The sequence below is a fragment of the Dendropsophus ebraccatus genome, chromosome 6 (genome assembly GCF_027789765.1).
Source record: "Dendropsophus ebraccatus isolate aDenEbr1 chromosome 6, aDenEbr1.pat, whole genome shotgun sequence".
In the NCBI taxonomy this organism is placed as follows: domain Eukaryota; kingdom Metazoa; phylum Chordata; class Amphibia; order Anura; family Hylidae; genus Dendropsophus; species Dendropsophus ebraccatus.
Window position 1 is genome coordinate 27,968,170 of NC_091459.1, and position 26,984 is coordinate 27,995,153.

At 42.3% G+C, this 26,984-nt stretch overlaps 1 protein-coding gene across 6 annotated transcripts in view; it reads right to left on the reverse strand.

Annotated features, from left to right (window-relative positions):
• The window catches only part of LOC138794725 (gamma-aminobutyric acid receptor subunit rho-1), a 99,971-nt gene that overhangs the window by 15,191 nt on the left and 57,796 nt on the right, over positions 1-26,984 (reverse strand). For 5 of the 6 annotated variants that reach the window (XM_069973569.1, XM_069973566.1, XM_069973564.1 and 2 more), the window contains 2 exons: positions 18,825-18,878; positions 10,034-10,140 (listed from right to left, as the gene is read on the reverse strand). In XM_069973569.1, the coding sequence (XP_069829670.1) occupies positions 10,034-10,052 (19 nt within the window). In that variant the 5' untranslated portion in view covers positions 10,053-10,140; positions 18,825-18,878. Of the gene's footprint in view, positions 1-10,033; positions 10,141-18,824; positions 18,879-26,984 lie in introns of those variants that run through there. The other variant, XM_069973570.1, reaches the window with a different exon arrangement.

Genomic DNA, 26,984 nt, shown 5'->3' on the forward strand with positions numbered 1-26,984 from the left:
GGAGTGCATATACAGTACAGTAGTAGTACAGTCAGTGCACCACCATCTTCCATCCTGTACTGTATAAGACTGCTGGAGTGCATATACAGTACAGTAGTAGTACAGTCAGTGCACCACCATCTCCCATCCTGTACTGTATAAGACTGCTGGAGTGCATATACAGTACAGTAGTAGTACAGTCAGTGCACCACCATCTTCCATCCTGTACTGTATAAGACTGCTGGAGTGCATATACAGTACAGTAGTAGTACAGTCAGTGCACCACCATCTTCCATCCTGTACTGTATAAGACTGCTGGAGTGCATATACAGTACAGTAGTAGTACAGTCAGTGCACCAGTACAGTAGTAGTACAGTCAGTGCACCACCATCTCCCATCCTGTACTGTATAAGACTGCTGGAGTGCATATACAGTACAGTAGTAGTACAGTCAGTGCACCACCATCTCCCATCCTGTACTGTATAAGATTGCTGGAGTGCATATACAGTACAGTAGTAGTACAGTCAGTGCACCACCATCTCCCATCCTGTACTGTATAAGATTGCTGGAGTGCATATGTAGTACAGTAGTAGTACAGTCAGTGCACCACCATCTCCCATCCTGTACTGTATAAGACTGCTGGAGTGCATATACAGTACAGTAGTAGTACAGTCAGTGCACCACCATCTCCCATCCTGTACTGTATAAGACTGCTGGGGTGCATATACAGTACAGTAGTAGTACAGTCAGTGCACCACCATCTCCCATCCTGTACTATATACGATTGCTGGAGTGCATATACAGTACAGTAGTAGTACAGTCAGTGCACCACCATCTCCCATCCTGTACTGTATAAGACTGCTGGGGTACATATACAGTACAGTAGTAGTACAGTCAGTGCACCACCATCTCCCATCCTGTACTATATACGATTGCTGGAGTGCATATACAGTACAGTAGTAGTACAGTCAGTGCACCACCATCTCCCATCCTGTACTGTATAAGATTGCTGGAGTGCATATACAGTACAGTAGTAGTACAGTCAGTGCACCACCATCTCCCATCCTGTACTATATACGATTGCTGGAGTGCATATACAGTACATTAGTAGTACAGTCAGTGCACCATCTCCCATCGTGTACTGTATAATACTGCTGGAGTGCAGTGCATATACAGTACAGTAGTAGTACAGTCAGTGCACCACCATCTCCCATCCTGTACAGTACTGTATAGGATTGCTGAAGTGCATATACAGTACAGTAGTAGTACAGTCAGTGCACCACCACCTCCCATACATTACAGTGCTGGGATGGGGGGGACTCTATACAGTAAAGGATGAGTGAGGAGTTAGTGACTACTGTACTATAGTTGCTGGTTTTGTTGAATGTTTCTTGTTTATAATTTCCTGTACAGTATAATGCTGCTCTGTATTTCTTTTATTAAAATTTTAAACATAACAATTAATAAATAAATACAGAAATAAACATACCATATCTAACCAGAACAAAACAATAAATAGAAAAATTACCAAAACAAAATGAAACACACCATAACATAAACCAGCGATCCATTCCCATTCTGTTCTGTACTGTTGTGATTAAACTGGACACTTTTCAGTCTAATAAATGTTACTGTAGGTAATTATTGGTGGGCGCTGGACACAATGCTTTCTGTTGCCACCTGTGTCCGAGACAGGAACTGTCCAGAGCAGTAGAGGTTTTCTATGGGGATTTGCTGCTGCTCTGGAAGTTCCTGTCTCGCACAGAGGTGGCAGCAAAGAGCACTGTGTCAGACTGAAAATAAAACAAAATTTCCTGCAGGGCATACAGCAGCTGATAAGTACTGGGAGACTGGAAATTTTGTAATAGAAGTAAATTACAAATTGATATAACTTTCTGAAACCAGTTGATTAGAAAGAAAAAGATTTTCGCTGGATATCCCCTTTAAGCTTGTGAACAGAAGTTCCACTGGAATATGTAAAGCACTGCACAGTGCACTCTAGTAGTGGTCAGGGACAGGTTACTGTATGATTATTTAGTTGTGCTCTTCTTATAAGACAGAATTATTTTACAAATGTACATGTTTCCTCTGTTCATGTATATGGATTACCCAGTTCTGTACATACTGTTAGAGTAGAAAACACTAGCCTGGATTTATTTTACCATCTGGCAGCCAAGAAAGGAAGATGAATTACAACGTCTAATCCTATAGGTCATAAAAAAGCATCCTCTTATTTAACAGTCATTTCTAGTTATTACAGGAAAGAAAACCAAGAACCTTACTTACATATATTCATTAAAAAGGAGAAATATTCTTTCATCACAGTAATTTAATACTAATTTAATACATGTCTGAAGCTATTAACCACCGTAGCCCTGACTGCTGTATCTTGCTATTCTGCAACTTAAAGGGTGTATCACTACATGGGGAGTCTGTAAGAATACAGATAAAAGCCACACAATGTGACCTAATTGCAAAGCTGAAACGAAGAAGGAGCAAGAGAGGGCACTCACCATAAATCGTGATCTTCTTTATTTCGGTGTACGATAAAAAACACAGGACATGAGGTCTGAAGAAGCACACATGCGCGCGAACCAGCTGTTACCTGATTACGTTCTAGTGCTGGCGTCCTGTTGATTCAGCTCAGCATGTCCTGTGTTTTTTATCGTACACTGAAATAAAGAAGATCACAATTTATGGTGAGTGCCCTCTCCTGCTCCTTCTTTGTTTAAGTATTCTACATACACCTGCCTTTTCTAGGAAAGTGAGCACCAACCAGTGAACTTCAGCAAAAAGACTTTAACCCTCTACCATCCATATCCCTCTAAGGTTAGTGCTGGGGTCTGCCACTAAGTAAGCCTAATTGCAATGCCTACCAGCACTTCAGGATACCACAGTGCTATATTCAGGCACTGTATATTCATAAATATAGCAAAGGAGGAATAAACCAAATTTTATCACACTGAGATGAAGGTAACCTAGAGCCTTCAGACTGGATGAATGTCCTTGCTTGGTGTACTAAGAGGATAATCCTGCCATAGGCAGAGTTATCGACCTGAGAAGGGCAGCCCTGGGTTCGAACCTAACCTTAAAGGGGTATTCCATTCAAACATAACTTTTCATATGTTGCTGCCCATGGTGAGACTAACAATTCATTCCATACTTGTTATTATCTATTCAGTCTCCTTCCCCCAGTTCTCAGGTGCTGCTTTCTGCTGAAAACACAAAAATCGGTGTGTGAGCTTTCCCCTCTGTCTTCCCCTCCTCCCCCATCCCATCTGAGACAGATGATGTAAACAAGTCCCTCACTGGCTTTATCTGCAATAATGTAGCTTCTCTGTAATGCTGGAAGGGTTTTTCCTTATGTCAAGTTGCTAAAGAACTCACTCACTGTGATTAACCCTCCCAGCATTACAAAAAAGCTACAATGTTGCAGATAAAGCCTGCCAGTGACTTGTTTACATCAGCTGTCTCAGAAAGGAGGGGGGGGGGGGGGCAGAGAGAAATATATCTGTACTTACTAGGGAAGCTAAGGTAGGAGACACATACTACAATTCATGTGATAGATGGAGAGACTTATTCAATATATACATAAAAATAGTGAGATGGTCTTGTTCCCAAAGTTGGTAATGAAATCTTTTATAACACAATGAGGGGAGATTTATCAAACATGGTGTAAAGTGAAACTGGCCCAGTTGCCCCTAGCAACCAATCAGATTCCACCTTTCATTTTCCAAAGAATCTGTGAGGAATGAAAGGTGGAATCTGATTGGTTGCTAGGGGCAACTGAGCCAGTTTCACTTTACACCATGTTTGATAAATCTCTCCCAATGAGTAAGTAATTAATAAATAGTGATAGCACTAGAAATAAAAATATTAGGTCTCAGTGTGGTAGCTATCAGACATAGGCATTTCAGCCCCTAGAGGTATTTCAGGACATATAAATTCAGATAGAAAGCAAAGAATATACATCATCCACCAAGACATCAGTAGTAACACACAGAGAGATCGCTGGTTAAAATAACAAAAGTCAACCCCCACTACATGTTTCATCACTCCAGTGATGTCATCAGGAAGTTTTTGGCTAAGCAAAAAGAGGGGTTCTTGGAGTCTCCGTTGTGAGTCTCAAAACATTTGAGTAGCCGAATATCCCTCCAGGGAGGGAAAGACTATTGCCAAGGGGTTCCTCCCAGTGGGGAGAACACCAAACCACCCTGATACGTAGCCCCTTTAGTCCCACTCGTATTGGAACATAAATAGGGAAATACCAGGGTGGCCCCCTTTGCATTAAAGTCCAACTCTGTTGCGAGTATTGCAACATGACAAGGGTTACCAAGGCAAGGCATCCATCCACAGACAGCTGTTTTGGAGTATTTGCCCCTCATCAGTGTGGGGCAGGATTCTGGGTAATGGGGGGCAATGGAAAATAGACCAACGAAACACAGCAATCACTGAGCTCAGGGAGATCAGCAAAAAAAATTCAATGAAGTACTCACTCAAGAGTCTCCATTGATACATTGCCCCCTATAAATAGTAGTTCAGTGAATGCTGTGTTTGTAAGTTTTTGGCTATCTAATAATTAAACCTCCAGATGCCGCTGCTGTTGTGGCTACTTTTGTTTTTTTTAACTCGTGATCTCTCTGTGTTACTACTGAAAAAAAAACCACAAATAGAATATGGGGTATATACCTTTATAGTAAAGGTACAGACTTTATTGCCCAGATCCAATAAAAAGTTTTATGTCTTGTTAGTTTTTTTAAATCACAATACTAATAAAATTTAAAGTGACTCTGTACCCACAATCTGACTCCCCCCCCCCCCCAAACCACTTGTACCTTCAGATAGCTGCTTTTAATCCAAGATCTGTCCTGGGGTCCGTTCGGCAGTGGATGCAGTTATTGTCCTAAAAAACAACTTTTAAACTTGCAGCGCCGTGCCCAGCGGCCGTGGCTCAGATTGTGTATGCATTAGGCTGGCACAACCTCTCTGTCCCTCCCTCCCGCCCTCTTAATCATTAGGAATGCTCCAGGCAGATTGTCTCCTGTTCATGAGCTGTGTCAGCACGGCACATGGGCTGGATCGTTAAGGCACCTGTGCAATGTTCAGACAGGAGAAAATGATACAGTGGCATTCCTAATGATGAAGAGGGCAGGGAGGAGGGACGGAGGGGCAGTGCAATGTTAGGGCACAGATACTCTAAGCCCTGGTTGTTGGGCACAGTGCTGCAAGTTTAAGGCTTTGTTCACGCTACGTAAAAGTACGGCCATTGTTGCTATCGGCAACAACGGCCCTTACTTTGTACGGGTGAACAATGCCTGTTGTTCTATGGGATCCTGGCCGGAGCATATACACATCATATGTGCTCCAGCCGGGATCCTGCACAAGGCCGCAAATAACTGACATGTCAGTTTTCTGCGGCCGCAATTCAATGAATTGCGACCGTAGGAAACCCTGTCAGTTCACACAGTGAAACGAGTGGCTCCGGCCGCTTGCTTCACTGTGTGCTATGGGAGGTTCTGATGGGGGCGCGCGCTGATGTGCCCGCATCAGAACCCTGCGGCCAAAAGATCATCCGGCCGGGATGATCCGTGCAGGGACCGACCGTTTCGTGACGCGGCCGGGGTCACAGAACGGCCGGTCTTTTACGACGTGTGAACATAGCCTAAAAGTATTTTTTTAGGTCAATAACTGTATCACCTGCCGAACGGACCCCAGGACAGATCTTGGATTAAAAGCAGCTATCCGAAGGTACAAGAGGTTTGGGGGGGGGGGTCAGACTGTGGGTACAGAGTCGCTTTAAAAGCTATAAATATCCCATATATCCCAAAAATTAGAAGATAACCTAAACTATATCCCACCACTTACAAGACCTGTTTCGGGCTCACTTTTTGTAAGAAGATGTGTCGTTTTTATTGATACTAAGATTTACATATAGATGACCTTTTGATCTCTTTTTTTCTTAGGCAAATTGACAAAATGCAGCAATTTTGGTGTTCTTTTTTTTTTTTTTTTACAGGGTGCATCATGGGGTATAAATAATAATATAGTTTTATAGCTTGGGTCATTATGGACATGGGGATACCAAAGTGTTTTAGGTAACATTTTATTATATAGGGGGAGTACAATGCCTTTTTATTTTTGTAGGAGGGTTGGGCGATTTATTTTATGCTTTACTGCAAACTTTTTTTTTATTTTTAACACTAGTGTAGTGATATTCTGATCACTGTTACAAATCACTACGCTACCACAGTAGAGGGTCAGAATAAAGCCCAGTAGTGACTGCCGTAAATAGCTATATCGGTGGAAAGCTGGGCTACGCAATTGGTGCAGCTCTTTAAAGGGGTAGTTCAGAAAAAAAACACTTTTTGAAATCAACTGGAGCCAGAAAGTGCCAGAGATTTATAATTTACTTCTATTAAGAAATCTCAAGTCTTCCAGTACTTATCAGCTGCTGTTTGTCCTGCAGGAAGTGGTATTCTTTTCAGTTTGGAGAGCAGGAGAGGTTTTCTATGGAAATTTGTCACTACTCTGGACAGTTCCTGGCATGGACAGAGGTGGCAGCTGAGCACTGTATCAAACTGGAAATAATTCATCACTTTCTGTAGGACATACAGCAGCTGATAAGTACTGGATGACTTAAGATTTTTTAATAGAAAAAAATTACAAATCGCTGATGCTTTCTTGCACTAGTTGATTAAAATTATTATTTTTTTTTGCTGAACTACCCCTTTAACCCCTTAAGGATCAGGCTAATTTTCGTTTTTGCGTTTTTGTTTTTTTCCTCCTTGTGTATATAAGGCCATAGCAGTTGCATTTTTATACCTACGGACCCACATTAGCCCTTATTTTTTGCGTCACTAATTGTACTTTGCAATGATAGGCTGAATTTTAGCATAAAATATGCTGCGAAACCAGAAAAAAATGATATGCGCGGTGAAATTGAAAAAAAACTCCACAATTCTTTTTCTTCTGTCGTTTTTACACCGTGTATGGAAAAACTGACATGTTATATATGTTCCTCAAGTCGGTACGATTAAAACGATATGTAACGTATAACTTTTATACCTTTTACGGAAAAATAAACGTTCCTTGAAATCGCTCTATTCCCATGCTTATAGCACTTTTATCCTTTGGTCTATGGGGCTGTGTGAGTGTGCCATGATCTGTACTTTCTATCGGTACCTTGATTGCGCATATACGACTTTTTGATCGCTTTTTATTAAAATTTTTATGGATTTGATGCAACCAAAAATGCATAATTTTACACTTTGGAATTTTTTTGCGCTAACGCCATTTACCGTGAGGGATCATGAATTAAATAAATTAAAATTTCGGGCGGTTACGCACACGGCGATACCAAACGTGTTTGTTTATTTATTTTTATTTATAAAATGGGAAAAGGGGGGTGATTTGGACTTTTATTTGGGGAGGGGGTATTTTATTAATGAAAACACTTTATTCTTTTTTTACATACAGTAATTAGAAGCCCCCTGGGGGACTTCTATATACACAGCACTCATCTCCCATTGAGATCAATGCTGTGTATATAACAGAGTAATGATCCATCAGATCGGTGCTCTATTATTATAATGGTCTGCTGCAGACCACATACATGGATTGCCGAGCCGGGATCAGTGTCATTCCGATGCTGAGCCCCGGCCGGCTCATTAGAACGGATCTCCCCTCCGAGGGGGGGGGGAGATCCCTCACTAGACACCAGGGAGAGGGGCTGCATACACTATTCAAATGCAGCTGTCAGCTTTGACAGCTGCATTTGAATAGTTAATTAGCCGGCCTGCCGATCTGCCGCGGTGACTAATACCCGCGGTCCCTGGTTGCACATAGCAACCCGGGACCGCGGGCTGCAGAGAGGACTCACGCTGGGAGCCCTCTCTGATCTCCCTTAACAGGCCGCATGACGGGTATACCCGTCATGCGTCGTTAAGGGGTTAAAGTGTCCATACACCTTCAATAACTGACTACCAGATTAGGGCCACTCCCTAAGGTGGCCAACCACCTTTAATAGCGTTCAATGATGTTTGTCCTTATCTCTCCTGTCAGCCACCCATCCTACCCATTCACATGAACATTTGATGCAGCTCTAGCCACTGCTCATCTGTCCCAAAACAAAGGGATCAGGCATTGATTTTCCCTCACGTTCGACTCTATCTCCACCATCTGTCAGTGGTCATTCGGGAGGGCACCATATACTGGTGGCTGAACCCACTGCAAGCGGCAGGCACGGCCAATGAAAGTATAAGGTATATGAGGACCTTAAAGGGGTATTCCACCCAAGAGCTAAAAAACTAAATGTTCCCAAACCTAGCTGGTCTTACCAAGTCCCCCTAACTATTTAGAGACATCTCCTGTCTCCTTTCAGCCATATCGTTTCTAGCTGCTCCCGTTTCTGAGTTACTAGTTTTTCTAAAGGCCAGCTAATATCCAAGAAACTACATTTCCCAGCATGCATTAGACCTCAGAGCCAACTGCCAAGTATCCACCTCATCTTGTAGTATCTGCCCTTCACTGGCTCAATCTGCTTCTGCTTCATGAAATATCTATCTATCTATCTATCTATCTATCTATCTATCTATCTATCCATCAATCAATCCATCTACATTGAGGCTATGTTCACACTACGCCTATTCCTCTATGGGATCCCGGCCAGAGCGTATACACATCGTATACGTTCCGGCCGGGATCCCATGCCGGGCCGCAAAGAACTGACCTGTCAGTTTTCTGAAGCCGCAATTTAGTGAATTGCGGCCGTAGGAAACCCTGTCAGTTTACACAATGAAGCGAGCGGCTTCATTGTGTCCTTTGGGGAGTTCTGAACACTACGGCCATAAAGATCCTCCGGCTGGTAGTTAAAGCGACTCTGTACCCACTGATTCCCCCCCCCCCCAACTACTTGTAGCTTATCTGTAGTGCTGTCTCCTGGTATGTGTGTCCCCTCTGTTTTTACTTTCTTTCGGCTGAAAAACAAAGTTTACTGGAGTATATGCCGTGTCTAAGAGGCGGGCCGAGAGCATTCGTGCCCAGGGGAAGTGCCGCCTGTGTGGTTTTGGGCTCGCCTCCCCCTGCCTTTCGTTCCGCCCTCAGCCCGCCCTCTGCGCCATGGTTGCCAGGTCAGCGACGTTCCCAGGTCAGCGCCGCCTCCGTGGTGTGTCCCTGCACGCCTCCCATGCCTGTGTGCGGCCAACCCGCCCACCAACACCCCCACCCCTCTTACGCTGTTTACGTCCACTTCCGAGTCCTCTTCTCAGCTTCCGTTGTGCGCAGGTGCGAAAGAGGGGTGGGGGTGTTGGGGGGCTGGTTGGCCGCACACAGGCATGGGAGGTGGTGCAGGGACACACCACGGAGGCGGCGCTGACCCGGCAACCATGGCGCAGAGGGCGGGCTGAGGGCGGAACGAAAGGCAGGGGGAGGCGAGCCCAAGACCACACAGGCAGCGCTTCCCCTGGGCACGAACGCTCTCGGCCCGCCTCTTAGACACGGCATATACTCCAGTAAACTTTGTTTTTCAGCCGAAAGAAAGTACAAACAGAGAGGACACACATACCAGGAGACAGCACTACAGATAAGCTACAAGCAGGTATAAGTAGTTGGGGGGGGGGGGAAATCAGTGAGTACAGAGTCGCTTTAAGCATACAACCAATTAGCCATAGCCTTGGACAACTCCACACACAAGGCAACTCTATGGGGAAGTGGGGGGAGATGGCAAAGGGAGCACCTGGGTATACAGGCTAAGAGACAGCTAAGAGACAGCACTGTTTAGATGGCTCACTGACGTTCTATCATGGCTTTTAGGCTGCTGCTACTTTGCTGTGCGTGCAGACATCATAGACGTTAGCTGTAATATGGGTCAAGGTAATATTGCAAGGTTATGTATATTTACATGTGTATCTATACATAGGTCTATATATATATATATATATATATATATATATATATATATATATCTATATATATATATATATATATATATATATATATATATAATCCTGGAAAGTGTACAATAGCATGCATCGCAAAAGATGAATTTGTAACATACCCCCAAAGCCAGGTCTCATCGTGAAATCATGATCGTCTATTCGAAGAAGCTGTTCAGACTTTGTCAGTGGTGATTTTGTGATATCTGGACTTCTTTTGAAAACTGGACTGTTTAAAAAATACGCAAGGAGTTAGTATCACATTTAACAGTGCAAAAACCTTTACTAACAAGAAGAACGTGTCGCCTAGATTTTTACTGATTCGAACCAGATACCGACGCTTTTTTGCTAATATTAGTCTACTTCATCATCGTCATTTTTTGTATTACATTTTCTGCTTCTGCTCTTTTATTAGCATTTGGAGCCACAAGGACTATAGGAAACAGAAATCCTGAGCTGATTCATTGACTTCTATTAGAGCGGCATGTCCTGTGCAGATGCAATGGTTCAAGGAGGGGGAGAGGGGGAGCTGTGACCTTAATCCTGTCTTATCTTTCACCTTTTTTGATGATAAATACTTGAACAAAGTGCAAAATTTCTTGTGCAGGACAGCCCACATGCCATTATATTAAAGGGTTATTCAAAAATTTAGCTATCACTAATATCAATAATAATATGACTAATAATATAGAAGAATTACAAAATGTGTATTGTCTACAGCTCCCCGACTCCTCCATCTCTCGATAGACAACATATCATCCTCTAATATTACAGGAGGCTTGGCATGATCTTGTGTGTGAGTTCTGTCCTCACTGCCCTGAGAAATGTCACCTTCTCTGACCAGCCCCTGCAGTCCACATCACCATCTCCCTGTGATATACACAGATACATTTGTATCTTTATTGGGATATTTAGAAAGAGGTGGTGTGTTTACATCATGCTGCCTTGTGATGAATGATGGGAGTGAATGCAGCAGGTGCTGCAGCCTCACAGCTTTCAGGTGTCAATCAAGCAGGGAGGGGGAAGGAGGAGGTACTTCAGCTTACAGAATTTTTGAAAAGCCTCTTTGACTCCCAGAACGAGGTGGTGATTTTCCATCATGCCTGACCCCTTTCTCTACCGACAGCTGTCAGTGGTTGGTTGAAAAAGTTCCATACACGATACCAACAGCTGAACCCACTGCAAGCGACAGGTATGGACACCAAAAGTATAAGGTGGATGGAGACCTTAAAGTGTCACTGTTGTTAAATGTTTTTTTGCAGAAATCAATAGTACAGGCGATTTTAAGAAACTTTGTAATTGGGTTTATTAGCCAGAAAATGCATTTTTATCATGAAAAGGCAGTTTGAAGCTCTCCCCCCTGTCTTCATTGTTCTCTATGAAGAGGGGAGAGGTGGAGGGAGATTAGGCACCAAAACAAGACAACAAACAGTTAATTTACAGCTACATCACCAGGCTATCTCCTCTGAGGTCAGCACTGACTTCTCTGACCTCTGAATATGGCTTTCACATAGCTCCCACCTAGTAATCCTTTGTTCTCTGCTGCCAACTAATCTCCCTCCTCCCCCCTCCCCTCTGCATAGCACAGACAGGATCCGACTGACGTAAAACAGTCGAGATTTCCTGATAATGAGCAGTGGATGACAGAAAGGAGAGGAGGGAGGGACCTGGGGAAAGTCTGTTTAAATGCAGATAATGGCATATTTGCCTAATAAACCCAATTACAAAGTGTCTTAAGATCACCTGGACTATTGATTTTTGAAAAAAAAAAATAAAAAAAATGAACCGACAGAGACACTTTAAGATAAAAACACTATAAAAAAATATTTTTGGGGACTGACCACAGGTCCTTTTATAGTTTCCATATACTGTGCATTTTTGGAAAAACGATAGGATTAATTAGACTTCTAATTTAGAGGACATACTGTAATTCAGATAATAAATCAGAACCTGCTTTCATATCTACATGGCAATACTTTGATCAGTATACTTGTACACTGGTCGTAAATAAAGCTTACCCCCATACACCCCCTTAGTAAAGCTGGTGGACCTACATCTGCAACTAATAAAGTGTAAATATCTGCTGAGCCTCCTTCCCTCCTTGCCAAGCTCGATGATTATTCTCCCTCTATATTTTGGACTCCTAGTTTTGCAAAAAACGCATTTTTGTTTTTTTAGATGTGCTTTAGAAATAGCAGCTAAAAAAAAATGATTTAGCAACAGTCTTTTTTTCTCATAAACAATCTGACAAGCTTGGTAATACTGATAACATTGCAAACTGCAGACATAGGCTATGTTCACACAATGTTTTTAAGCTCGATTTAACCCTTTCACAACCTGGGGTCATTGATACATCACAATGATCCCATAAGCTGATGTCCCTTTGTCTGCCCCCTCTCCTCTTTCCCCTGCCGCTGTCACAATCTTGTGACAGTGGCAGGGGAGAGAGGGGAGGGGGAAGAGCGCACAGCCGCGCACCTGGTGTACACCCTGCCTTCCCCTCCTCCCCCTGCCGGCCTCCGCAGCCAGGAAACCGGAAGCCTGAGGCTTTCGGTTTCCATGGCTACCATCGGGCTCTGCGATCACTTCATAGTAGACGGAGAATTCTCTGTCAGGAGCCCTATAGATGCTGTGGTCGTGCTGACCGCAATATCTATAGGGTTAACTCTCACTGATAGATGGGACCTGCTGCGGATGACACAGGCGCAGCTTCTTAATTTACAGTGCAGCGGCTAGAGGGGGTTAAAATTACCTCCATCATTTTGAGTCTAAAATGACGGCCAAGTCTATTGAATTTAACAGTAAAACCAGTGAAAGAACAGTGAAAAAAGAAAAACCGTGTGTGAGCAACTAAAAAATAACATTCGCTGTTTGCAATAGACTTCCAAAAATAATTCGCATGATCATTATTTTGACGTCCGCGCAGACAATTTCCGTAATTTTATACACTGTGTGCATTAGACATCCGTCATTCCATTAACAGTCAATTAAATTGCAGCAAAACGGACGTCTTTTTAAATAGAAAATGTGGCTGCATTTTCTCTTTTTTTGATGTTGTGTGAACATCGCCTTGCAATTTAGGTTCTTTGTAAAAAACAAAAACATAAAAAAAAACAAAAGTGAAATTATGGGAATATAGCTTTACGCAATAGGGATACAATGTGATTACAGAGGCAACCATGCCCTCAGTTCTCTGTGAAAGTTATCCGCAACGTTGCTCAACTATTGGGGAAAAAATTAGGGCTGTGGTTTCCAAAGCTTTCAGATGGCATTCCAAATGCATACGTGGAAACTCGGCGAAACTCAAGTACTGATGCAAAATACGAATCAAAATGTGGTACACCTGTGTAAAAGAGACCTATCACAGACAGATAAGAGGAGATACTATAGAACTTTCTACTTACAGAACGGAGATACTTCACTTTTTAAAACTGGGAAAAAATCAAGAATTCTAACATAAAACTGATAATTGAAATCTGAAGAATACAGATATATGTCCATGACAGACTGCTAAGCTAGGCATTAGATAAAAAAAGCCTTCTGGCTCTCTTCCAAGAATAAATGGAGATGCACAGAGAAGCAATTAAGCCACGTGATGCCTCCAGCATAGGAAACTGCTAAGCCAGTGCTTTATTTTTGTAAAGGCAATATTTTTAGCTGCGGAGTTCTTCCCTCTAGGCAACAGGAAAAAAAAACTATTGTATCCAGAGAGCAAAAAGAATCATGGCATTTTGTACAGGGTAAACACTAATACCTTGCAATGGCTGTGCATACTGGTTGGTTTAAAAATAGCATTAATCACATTAAGGCATGGGTTTTAGACACGTGGGGCTCTCAAATATGTTGTGTGTTGCTTCCAAGAGATCTTTATATACTTAAAGTGATACTGCCACCCTTGTTTGCAAAGTTTGTCACAGCATCTGCTGCACTTTGAAAATGCACCTTTGTAAGTGATGTCCATTGGTTCTTTTAGCTTTTAGAGTGATACTGTATGAACCCCCCCCCCCCCCCCCGCGCCAAACACTGATACTGTCCGTTTGATGATAGTAAGCCCTGCCCAGTCGTGTCTTTTTTTACCCTAACCAAGGCACCAGGCGCATTTTAGACACAACCGGGAAGAAACTACTCTCATCAAACGGACGGTATCGGCAGTTTGGGGGATTGGGTTGGTGAATACAGTATCACTTTGGCCGTTGAGTCCCATCTTCCCGCCTTGATCCGGTGCTTCCTTCATTAGGATTGGGGGTGACGATTTCAGGGTAAAGGGGGCTAAGGAACCACTTAAACATAATACTGTATGTGGGTAGCACAGCGGGGACCTAATACTGAACAGGGGCTACACAGAGAGGGCCTAATACTAGATGGGAGTTCAGAGGTAGGCCTAATGTTAGATAACTTTAAACCTAGTGACATTATTATATTAATATGGTAACAGTAGTTTAAACAACTAATTGATTAACTCCTTGGTGCAAAATGACGCACTGGTGCATCATGACAAGGAGTGAGTTCCCACATCATGACGTATTGGTACACGATAATGCACAGGGGCTCTATGAAGCAAGCTGGGCCCTCACAGTTAATGATGGGCAGCAGCCATTGTGCTGCTGCCACTCTGTGTTCGGTCCGGGGTCTGCCTTTCTTATGGGGCTGCTTAAAAACAAGTTTTATTCCAGTGGTGCAGTTTGGCGGTGTGTCAATGAGTGAGGCCTGTGTATGAGCCAAGCAGCTGTGCCCTAGGCCTGCTAATAAACCTGTTTTTAGGCATAATACTGGCCCTATGAGAAAGGCAGACCCCAGGACAGGTGAGGGCTAGAAAACTGTGGGTTTGGGGTGGGTGGCATCCGATTCAGATTTGTCAGTGTTACTGGGGGGTGCTGATCATTTTCCCTGACTGTTAAAGGTTAAATACTTCCATTCAGACTGATCGGCAATCTTCTCATAGAGTTTTCTTTAGGCAGACTCTATGATAAGATTGCAGATAACATTAATAAATGCCATGCAATGGCCTAGCATTGACCTGTGTATGCAATCTAATGACCGAATGTAATAGTCAAAAATTCCCACCTACACAAATATGATAATAAAAACTAGAGATCATGGCACAAAAAATCACACCCCAACCTGCCCTGTAGGAGGAAAAATAAAAGTGTTATGGCTTTTAGAAAGTGAGGGGGGGAAAACAAAAATGAAAAATGGTCTGGTCATTAAGGCCAAAATTGGCTGTATCATTTAAGGGGTTAAAGGGGGTTCAGTGTACAGTATAAGTAAGAGTACTTACAGCACTACTGACAGCAGCTCCCTGTATACCTCAGAGTTAAAATCTAACTCCCCTCCTCCAGGCTGTGCTGTCCTGCTCTGTGGGGATTCTGTCCATAAGATGGCTGATATGAATGAGCATTTGACTAAGCCCCACTCTCAGTATCTTCCATAGGCATATACAGGAAACTACATGTCTACCATGTTATGGACAGAATCACCACAGAGAAGGACAGCACAAACTGGAGGAGGGGAGTCTGATTTTAACTCTATGAGGTATACAGGCAGTTGCTGTCAGTAAGTCTATTGAGTATACTGTCTAATATTGTACACTGAGTGATTTTACTATAAAGTGGCCAACCCCTTTAACAATAACTTTGTATTGTATTGAATTAGAAAAAATGTAGCCTGTGAACTGTGCAGCAAGGCACAGAGTCTGTACTGCTCTTTAGTGTATAACCAGATGGTGTGCTGTAAGTATCAAAGAGCACAGAAGGAAACTCTTTTGCTTTATTAAACCTATTACAGAGTTTATTAAAATCACTTGTACTATTGATATTTATTGATATCTAAAAAAAAAAAAAACATTTAAATGACAGTGAGGGTATGTGCACACTACGGAATGGCGACGGATAGCCCGTCGCACATCCCACAGCTCGCACCCGCTGGCGGACTGTGGTGGGCGTGCGGGTCTCCGCCCATGTCAAAGACTTCATTCTATGCACAGGGGGGATTCCGTCCTCCTTCCAAAGAATTAATTATTTTAAGTAACAAGAAAAGTGCAAAAAGTTCCAATTCCTACAGTGCATGTACCCAATGTGCATTAAATTCTTTTGTTGTGGGCCACATGAATAGCTCAAAAGGAATAAAGGGTGGGTACTGAATGTTCTCTTACAGGGTTGATATCTATTTTTCTTTTAAAGGGCTATAACCAAAGCCGATCACAAAGGACCTGTACTGAATTCCAGAGCCGGTAACAAAGTTACCCTTAAAAGGGCGAGCACCAAAGATGCTCTTAAAGGGCAGGTACGAAAAAACCTGCCCAATATACCCTTACTGGACCAATGAAGAAAATAAACATCATCAGTCATTAAAGGGTTAACGTTTCTCTTAAAGGGACACTCTGGAAGCCATCAGTACTGAATTTACTCGAAGGCTGCATTCACACGTCCTGTAAAATTGTCTGAGGTTGCAGATCTGCAACCACAGACACTTTTAGGAACCATTCAAGTGAATGCAGCCATTCACACGATCTGTTCAGCAACCCCATTACAATCCGCACTGCAAAAAAATAGGACATCCCTCTTATGTAATGGACTCCCTACATTGTTCCCCTCATACCCAAAGCTATGAAGCTGGTTCTGTAGCTATCTGACTATCAATATTCCTCACCAAGACCAAGGAACAGTGATCTTGAATATCTAAGTTTAGTCACAATTATAGGATATATGATCTAGCATATGTAGCACATAGCAATGGGACTAAAATTAGAACCATATCCTAAGACGATGAGGCATCCAGGGGTGTATCAGGGCCATGAACCCAGGACCATCTTGTGGTCGAAGACAGGTGGCGCAATTTCCATAACAAAATATTTTTTGGTCAGGCTACTTTGCTACTCAGATGAGGACCCGCCACCCCCTAGACCTCACTAAGCACCTTTACAGCATCAAACACCCCACCACCACCACGACCCCACTCAACAACCCTGCACAATAGCATTGTCTCCCCCACCCTGAACCTCACTCAGTATCTTACTGCTCCATCCCCATGCCTGCCTGCATTCCACCACTTTCCAGCCTGGCTCCAGATGTAATTTCAGCCACCTGCACTGTTCAGTGAACTTCTGATGTGGGGGATATAAAAGGGAGCTATACTATGTGGGGGCTACAAAGGGTGGCTATCCTAGTTGGGGCTACATAGGGGAGCTATACTATGTGGGGGCTATACAAGGGAGCTATTCTATATAGGAGTGCTGCACAGAGGGCTATACTATTGGGAGGCTATACTATATGGGGGCTGCACAGGGGGCTATACTATGTGAGGGCTACACAGGGGGCCTATATTTTATATGGCTGCCCAGGGGGCTATACTATGTGGAGGCTACACAGAGGAGCTATACTATTTGGGGGCGGCACAGGAGCTATACTATGTGGGGGCTGCACAGGATTATGGTACACACATGTTCACATTAGACAACTGACTATGAATTTCCTCTAGATATTGGGGGGTGTCAATATTGACCAAGGCACCCCCCTTCCCTTATTATCAGGTTTAATGCTAATGTTCTAATCCCTCTTCACCAGCTACACAGAAAGCTCTCGCAAGCTAGTTAGATTTTCCAGTGTCAAGTTTACCCCTGCCTATTTTAATCTCTCCTCTTTGTTTTTCACATATTGGTATCCTGAGGACTTTGTTGGATTTGATGCATTACTTTGATGACAGGATTTTATTTAATTTTTATTTAAATCAACGAGGGGTGTGGGAGTGTTTTATTGCAATAAAAATTTTTTTCTCGTGTATAGTGTCTTTTTTTAAGCACTTTATTGGCTTAGTAGTTGAAGCTGTCTAAAACATAGTATTCATTACTAAGCTTGAGCTTCTTAGTGTTAGCCTGTAATACAGCTAACACCATCCCCACATTATTACCCCAGTACACACCGCCACAGGGGTACTGGGAAGAGCTGCGTTCCAGTAGTCCCAGAGTCCCTAAAATGGGGCTTCTGGACTGGGTGGTAGCAGGCTGTTATTATTAGGCTGAGAAGGGCCAAAATAAATGACCCTTACCATCCTGGTTATGAAAAAGTGGGGGAACCCTGCACGCTTTTTTTTGTAATTTTTAACTTATTTTTTAATAAGAATGTAGTGTTCCCTTTTCCATTACCAGCCAGGTAAAAAACAAACAGCAGCAGCCTAGTAATACCAGAATAAATTACTCTTCCCAGCCTAATAATACCAGCTTGCTACTGCCCAGTCCAGGAGTGCCATTTTTAATGTCCCAGCACTTTACATGGATAAAATATAAAGTGCGTAAAAAAGACACTTGAGATACTTGAAAAGTGTTTTAATAAAATAATAAAAAAATTAAATATATATATTTTTTTAAATCTTCCTTTCATCAACATAGTCCATCAGGATACTGATATCTGAAAAACAAAAAAGAGAGACAAAAAAAGGCAGGAGCAGAACACCCATCATTAGGACAGGTGCTTGCTCCTCTACAGTATGCAGCATCTGTACAGATAGTCTGGCCTCCAGTAGGGTAAGTGGGGCTATAGAGTTGTTATAGATATATAAACCTGCTGTACAAAAGCTTCCAATTTGTTGAATTTCCACAGAGACATGCACCACTCAATAAATCCGGTGTGAGACAGCATTTATACATACATTTATAGGACATTGATACATATAAATACCGTTATTTTATTCTAGTTATATACCATATCATATATTTGTTTAAAATGACTAAGTTTCTTATCAATTATATAGTTTGCTATATCTATAGATGCAATGTTATGACCTTGCTTACCATCTTGGTTCTGTAGTTATCTTATAGGCACGTTATCTTATAGGCACGTCAGGCAAACATACTACTGACTACAATTCTTAAGTTATATCACCTAACTAAACACATAAAAATATAACGAATTAGCATACCTGCCTTGCTTGTGCGTTTCTTCTTGTACCTCCCTTCTGTGCCTTTGTGGTCTACTGTAATGAACAAACCAACAAAGAATTACATGATTAAATGGTTTAGGTCTTGCACACATTTTTGTCAGAATTTTTTATGATCGCAAAATCCTTAAGTTTTGATCTGTCGGGGTCTGAGTTTTCAGACCGTGACCAATCAAGAGAATGAACCAAGGCAGGTCTGCGCTGCTGTGTGCTCTCAAACCATCCTGTGTCTCTCCAACCTGGACGGCTCCATAGACTTGCATTTTGTGGCTGTTCAGGTGACATAACACAGAGCCAGGAGAGAACGAGCTGCACATGGACTTCTCTCGATTCATTCTCCGGATCGGTCACGGTCTAAATACTCAAACCCCAACCCATCAAAACTTGGGAGAAGTCTCAGTGACATGTCAATTTTTTTTTATTTTCTAATAGAACATACTTTTAAGTATTCAGTAAGTATGGCCTGTTCTCTGTTCTCAATTCTATTAAGGGAAACAATTGGGACAGCTAGTTAGGGTAAGGGTAAGGCCTTGTATTTGTTTCTGTCATCATTCATTCCATCATCTCTGGTTCTCATATATTGGTGAGATGCTATGCTTGTTACCTGCAAACATTCTTTTTGATACATCCTAAGCTTTATTGGCTTCTGCCAGTAGCATTATTATAGTTAGTACCAAACTGTATGGATATCTTTTTAAGACATTTTTATATTTCTTGCAAACATTACCTATTATGATCCTATAAATGTTGTCACAAAAATCTGGTCTAAATTGATCAAATTTATTTGGTCACCTAGCTGCACCTGAATGCTGACACAGTGCTCTCTGCTGGAAAGGTTTTCTATGGGGATTTTCAGCAGAGAGCACTGTGTCAGTCTGGAAAGAATACATCACTTCCTGCAGGACATACAGCAGCCGATAAGTACTGGAAGGCTTGAGATTTTCAAAAAGTAAATTAAAAATCTATGTAATTTTCTGACACCAGTTGATGTGAAAGATTTTTTCCCCTTTAAGTGCTACAAATTTTTTCAAAATTAATCAAATCTTGGACATGAAATACCATTATTTACCAATATATGTTAATTTATTAGCTGAAAATAGGTTTTATCGCCAGACAATGCATTGAACTATTGGAACATGAAAAAATATGCAGTCACACAATGATGAGAAAAAATATTCAGACTTACAAGACAACAACACAAAGGCAAAGGAAGGAGTTCTTTATGGTAAGAGTAGTAAAGCTGTGAAATATCCTACAACAAAACTAAATACCAAAGCCACATAACAACCAGGGATTTATGAATTTAGTTTTAGGCTATGTTCACGCTACGTAAAAGTACGTTGCCTTCGACAACAACGGCCGTACTTTTGTCGCGGTGGAACAATGCCTGTTTCTTTATGGGATCCCGGACGGGGCCGCAAATAACTGACATGTCAGTTTTCTGCGGCCGGAATTTAGTGAATTCTGGCCGCTCGCTTTACTGTGCGCTATGGGAAGCTCTGATGCGGGCGCGCGCTGATGCGCCCGCATCAGAGCTCTGTGGCCGGAAAGATCATCCGGCCGATACTTAAGTACCTGCCAAGATGTTTCGGCCAGAGACCGGCTGTTCCGTGACCCGGCCGGTCTCTTGCGTAGTGTGAACATAGCCTAAGCCAGGAAATTTCCCCACTATTGTGTCAGGTAGAGATGATCGAACATCACTGATGTTCAGGTTCGTCACTAACTTAAACCATCTATATTTGACTCGAGGCGGTACTTGACCTGTCTCTACCTTCCTCACAGAACGGGAAGACTGCAGGAGTCAAATACCGATGATTCGAGTTTGTATGAACCTGAACAATATCTCTAGTGTCAGGAAAGAGGCACAACTGGACAAAATTCACCAAAAGATTGAGCATTATATTCCTGTGGTTCAGACTGTAATATAGGGGAGTTAAAGGGTTATTCCGCACTAATATCACTCTAATAAAGCAGCTCAGTTACTGTTCACTTTAATAGCTTAGCTGCAATAGCGTCACTACTACGAAATGAACAGTGCCAACTGCTTTCAGCCCCGTTCACCATGTAAAACAGGCACAAACAGCTGATCGGTGGGGGGGAGAGAGATGTTGGCACTCACCAGACCTGGACATTAATTTAACAGTTCAGAAAAGAAATCGGCAATCCAGCACTTGAAGCAGAGAAATTCCTTTATTTATCCAAATGCCAGTATACAGGAATACACCTAAGTGCAGTGACCCCACAGGACGCATTTCAAGCGCATGCGCGCTCTTGATCAAGGTGATCAAGAGCGCGCGTGCGCTTGAAACGCGTCCTGTGGGGTCACTGCACTTAGGTGTATTCCTGTATACTGGCATTTGGATAAATAAAAGAATTTCTCTGCTTCAAGTGCTGGATTGCCGATTTCTTTTCTGAACTGTAGTACCACGCATCCGCCAGATGTGAATCCGGGGCACCAGAGAATTCTTGGTCGGTGAGCTGACAATATATATATTCCTGACATTAATTTAACCCCTTAAGGACCGTGCCTAAAATGGCTTTAACCTCTTAAGGACATATGCCGTACCCGTACGGCATATGTCCGCAAGAGGAGTTCAGAGGGGGGCCGCGCCGCGACCCCGCTCTGAACTGCCACAATCCCGACTGCTATCTGCAGCACGGGACCACGGCTATTAATGGGAGTGGGTCGATCGCCGCTCCCCCTAATTAACACCGTTAGATGCAGCTGTCAAACATGACAGCTGCATCTAACAGTGTTATTTGCAGCCCATCCCTAGTGGCGGGACCCCCCCTTGCGATGTGATCGCGGAGGGGGGATCCCTTGGTCTTACCAGGCCAGGCCTCAGCGTCGGAATGATGCTGATCCCTGCCTGGTATTCTATTGCATTGGTCTGCAGCAGACCAAAGCAATAGAGCACCTATCTCATGGATCGCTGCTGTATAATACAGCTACACTGATCTCTATAAGAGATCGTGTAGTTGTATTAGAAGTCCCCCAGGGGGACTTCTAATTACTGTAAAAGTGAAAAAGAAAAGTCTTTATTAATTAATTAAAAAAAAAAAAACCCTCCCCTAATAGAAGTCTGAATCTCCCCCCTTTTTTCCATTTTATAAATGAAAATAAATAAATAAACATGTTTGGTATAGCCTCATGTGTAATTGTGCAAACTATTGATTTATCACATTCCTGATCTCGCACGGTAAACGCAATGACCCCCCAAAGTGCAAAAATTGTGCATTTATGGTCGCATAAAATCCAGAAACATTGTAATTAAAAGGAATCAAAAAGTTGCATATACGTAATCAGGGTACCGATAGAAAGAACACATCATTGCGCAAAAAATGACACATCAATCAGCCCCATAGACCAAAGGATAAAAGCGCTATAAGAATGGGAACAGAGCAATTTTAAGGAACATTTTTTTTCTGTAGTTTTTTAAAAGCCATCAAATAATATAAAAGTTTTAATAGTAGTAAATTTTTAGTTTTAATCATACCGACTTGAGGAACATGTATAATATGTCAGTTTTTTCATAGGACAAACGGCGTAAAAACGAAAAAACCCCAAAGAAAAAGAATTGTGGTTTTTTTTTCAAATTTACTGCCCGTATAAATTTTTTTATGGTTTCGCAGCGTATTTTATGCAAAAATTAAGTCTGCCATTGCAAAGTACAATTAGTGACACAAAAAATAAGGGCTCATGTGGGTTTCTAGGTGAAAAAGTGCTATGACCTTTTAAACGCAAGGAGGAAAAATGAAAACGCAAAAATGAAAATTGGTGCCGTCCTTAGGAGGTTAAAGTGTCACTATCGTTTAAATTTTATTTGCAGAATTCAATAGTACAGGCGATTTTAAGAAACTTTTTAAGAAAAAATGCATTTTTATCAAGAAAAAGCAGTTTGAACCTCCGCCCCTTGTCTTCATTGTTCTCTTTGGAGAGGGGAGGGGTGGAGGGAGATGAGGCACCAAAACAGCGCAACAAAGAGTTTATTTACAGCTACATCACCGGGCTATCTCCTCTGAAGTCAGCACTGACCTCTCTTACCTCTAAATAGCGGCATTCACACAGTTCCTGCTGTGTAATCCTTTATTCTCTGCTCTCTGCTGGTGACTGATCTCCCTCATCCCCTCTCCATAGATTAGACAGGGCCCAACTGATGTAAACCAGTCGAGATTTCCTGATAATGAGCAGTGAATGAGAGAGAGGAGAGGGGGCGGGGACCTGGGGAAAGTCTTTTTGACTGCAGATAATGGCATATTTGCCTAATAAACCCAATTACAAAGTTTCTTAAAATCGCCTGGACTATTGATTTCTGCAAAAAAATGAAACAGTGACACTTTAATGACCAGGCCAATTTTAATTTTTTCCTCCTCTCCTTCTAAGAGCCATAACTCTTTTATTTTTCCATTTACTGGGCCAAAAGAGGGCTTGTTTTTTCAGGAACAGGTGTACTTTGTAATGGCACCTTTAATCAACTATAAAATATCATTTATGGGGTCAATTTGGGACAAAAAAATGCAATTCTGCTAATTCTGGGGGGTATTTGTGTTTACGTAATGCACTTTACAGTAAAACTGACATGCAATCTTTATTCTATATGTCAGTCTGAATACAGGCATATGCATGTTTACATAGATTTTCTAATGTTTTACTATTTTTATTAACAGTTAAACTTTTTTTGCAAATAGGTATGATTACAATAGCCCAATTGTGACTCATAGCGCTTTTATTTTATTACCCATGGGGCTTTATGATGCATGATTTTTTGCACCATGATCTCTAGTTTTTATTAGTACCACATGTGTGTAGATTGGATGTATTGATCACTTTTTATTAATTTTTTTAATAAATAAAATGTAATAAAGAAATCAGCTATCTTGGTGTTTGTTTGTTTTTTACCGCTTTTTGTTCACGCCATTCACCGTGCAGGAATAATATTGTTTCATTTTAATAGTTTGGACAATCACGCACGTTATGGTATACAATATATATATATATTTTTTATTATTCTTATGTGTTTTACTTTCCACTTTTATTGGAGGAGGAGCTCTGGGGCATTTTTAAAAACATCTATTTATTGTTTTATTTATTTTACACTTTTTTAGTCCCCCTAGGGGACTATTACATATATAGATTAGATTGGTCCCGCTGATCACAGGGATAAGTGTTATCTGCTCTCTTCTCATAGAGCCTGCCTGTGGCAGACTCTATTAGAAGACAGAAGTTCAGACTGCACAGAGGTAAGCTGTATACCTCCAGCAGTCAGGCCATGCAAGCTGCTCGTGTCACTTACACTTAAACTCCGCTGTCGTGCCGCGTTTCAGGGGTTAATACCAGGCTGCCACACAATTGCGGCAGCCTACCATTGAGGGTGGCATCAGAAGGCGTTGGTCCAGATTTATTAATCTGAGAAAGGTTTCATGGGAAACTCCTGCTGTTCCAATAACAAAGAGAAATGACGCAATCAGGTATGTACTGATTCAAGGTCACTGTTAATCCTGTATTACAAACAGAGCAATATTCCCTGCCAAAAATTGAGGATAATTTTGCAAATCTTTCCGGTGAAAGGTTTTCAGCAAAACTGATTAAAGTGTACCTGTCATTTTTAAAAACTTTTAACATGTCATAGAGACATGTCAAAGTTGTGATCGGGCCGGGTCTGAGTGTTCAGACCCAAACCCCTCCCTGGCCTGTGTCATGTGATAAAGTCAAGCTCCATAGACTTACATAGGCAATCAGATGGAGCCCACATGACACAGAGCCAGGAGAGGATCGTGCTTAGTATGGTCTTCTCACAGTTCGTTCTCGTGATCAGTACGGGTCTGAACACTCAGGTCACCCCTGAGGAAGTCCGGATGTATGGATGGAACGCATGGTATTCTTCTGACGGCACCCCAGTTTATCCCAGTCATCTTTATTTGGTGATACACAGCTTTGTTCATCTTCTTTCACAGATATTTTACTGCTATTTCAATATTACTCATGTTGATTGCATATTCATATATGCCTTGTATTTTTTGATTTGTTGACCTGCTCTGTATTTATGTCTACATCTTTGTATATATAATATATATACTGTTTTATATGATATGGATACTACATATTATCTCAGGGTTTGCCTGTCTTGGATTGCATTAGACCATATGCTTTCCCTGGAGTCTTTGGGGATTTTTAAGTGGTTTTAAGTGGTTTTAATTGTGTACCTGATAAAATAATGTACTTTTATATTTTCACTATTTGGTGTGCCAATTTTGCCATTATAGTACATGTCTTTTTTCTTTTCCATATTTAGCTCTTTTATGTACTGGCACTGGGCACCCATTTCTTTATTATTGGGAGCTGCATGTCCTATTTGTCTAGTTTCGAAAATTCTGCTGTGTGAACAACAGAGCTGAAATCACAATGAATACAATAGGGCATTGCTCTGTTCATATTTTACAGGAGGAATTTCAAGAGGAAATTGAGAGCGGATTCCACTTCAAATTACTTGCCTATTCCACAGTGTGCACATACCCCAAAAGGCCCTATTCCATGGAACGATTATCGTCCGTATTCGGCCGATATCGGCCGCTACGGACGATAATCGTCCCGTGGAATAGAGTGCAACGATCAGCCGACATCGTTCATGTCGGCTGATCGTTGCAGTCGCTTGTTTTTCAACATGTTGAAAAACAAGCAACTGATATAGCAGCGATCTGCTGCCGTCGCTCCGTTAAATAGGAGCATCGGCAGCAGACGCTGCTATATCCTATGGGCTGCCCGGACGATCAGCGATCACCCGGGCAGCCCCCCGCAGCTCCCCGCCCCCCCTCCCGCACTCACCCGCTCGCTGCAGCCGCGTTGAATAGCGGCGGCAGCGAGCGGGGAATGAGGAGAAAACGAGCGCTGAGAGCGCTCGTTTGCTCCTCTGACGACCCATGGAATAGGGGCTTAAGAGAGGGGAGTTCGTGGCTCCCCTAGAAGTCTTACAAAAGGCCATAGATAAGGTATTATAAGGCTATGTTCACACTACGTAAGTCTCCGGACGTAGCACGTTCCGTGAATAAGCGGCCGGAGACTTACGTAGTTTGAGTACAATGGAAAGTATACGATGTACGGCGGCACAGTTCACACAACGTAAGAACTTACGCCCGGATCATACGCGGTGCCGTAAAAAATGAACCAGACCATTGTTTGAGGACGAAAATGCCATAACTTACGCCCGTAGCGTTACATGCGGTCCCGTACGTAGTGGTGATTTCTTCATTTTTGCAGCTTTTTGTGCTGATCCAAAAGGTTCTGTGGGGTGTCCGGGGCTAGGCAAAGATTTCCAAGTAAAAGACCGCTGTCAGATCGCTACGTAGGGCGCTCGGGAAGCGTAAGTATACTGCGGGCGTAAGTTTGCGCTCCGTACGTAGCCGGCCGCAAGTAGCGTAAATCCCTGGCCGGAGTTTCACGAGTATATGTCCGGCCGCGAAAATATGCGGCCGGACATATACGCAGTGTGAACATAGCCTAAGGCTGTTTCAGTGCATTTCGGATGACAAAATTGTTACTGGAAAAACTCATGAAATACATCTATAGAATTTAAAAACTCTTTAATAACGTGAGAGCTATGTCCCCCCTGGAATCATGCACAGGCACTGTGGAATCCCTGACTGGTGCAGGCCACTGTTTCCTCTTCTTCTTCAGGGGATGCTTCTGAGACCTCCAGCACGTGTACTAGCATTGACAGGCTCTAGCGCTGTCAGTGTATATGATGTCATGTACACTGCGAGAACGACTATTCATGCCTGGCAGTGGTTTTACAAACAATTCTGTGCTGTCAGTTTTTGTGTAAATGCTTTTGTACAAGCAAGAAGGCACTGGAAATGGACAACACTTCGAATTAGCTGTTATAGAAAGACTAATTTTCCCTATGTTAACAACTAAGCAAATAAAACTTAGCCTTTTTGATATCCTGCTTGAAACGCTCAAGCCTCTGGGTTCAATGTTCAAGAATAATTCCAATTTACTTGTTAAAGAACCGAAGATAAAGCGAATGAAATTGAAAGAAAAACATGAATGGCACTCATTCACTTTGGTGTATAGACATATTTACATAAGCATTCATAGATGCCAGCACAATCAATGGTGCACAAGCTCTCCTCCAGACCTTACTG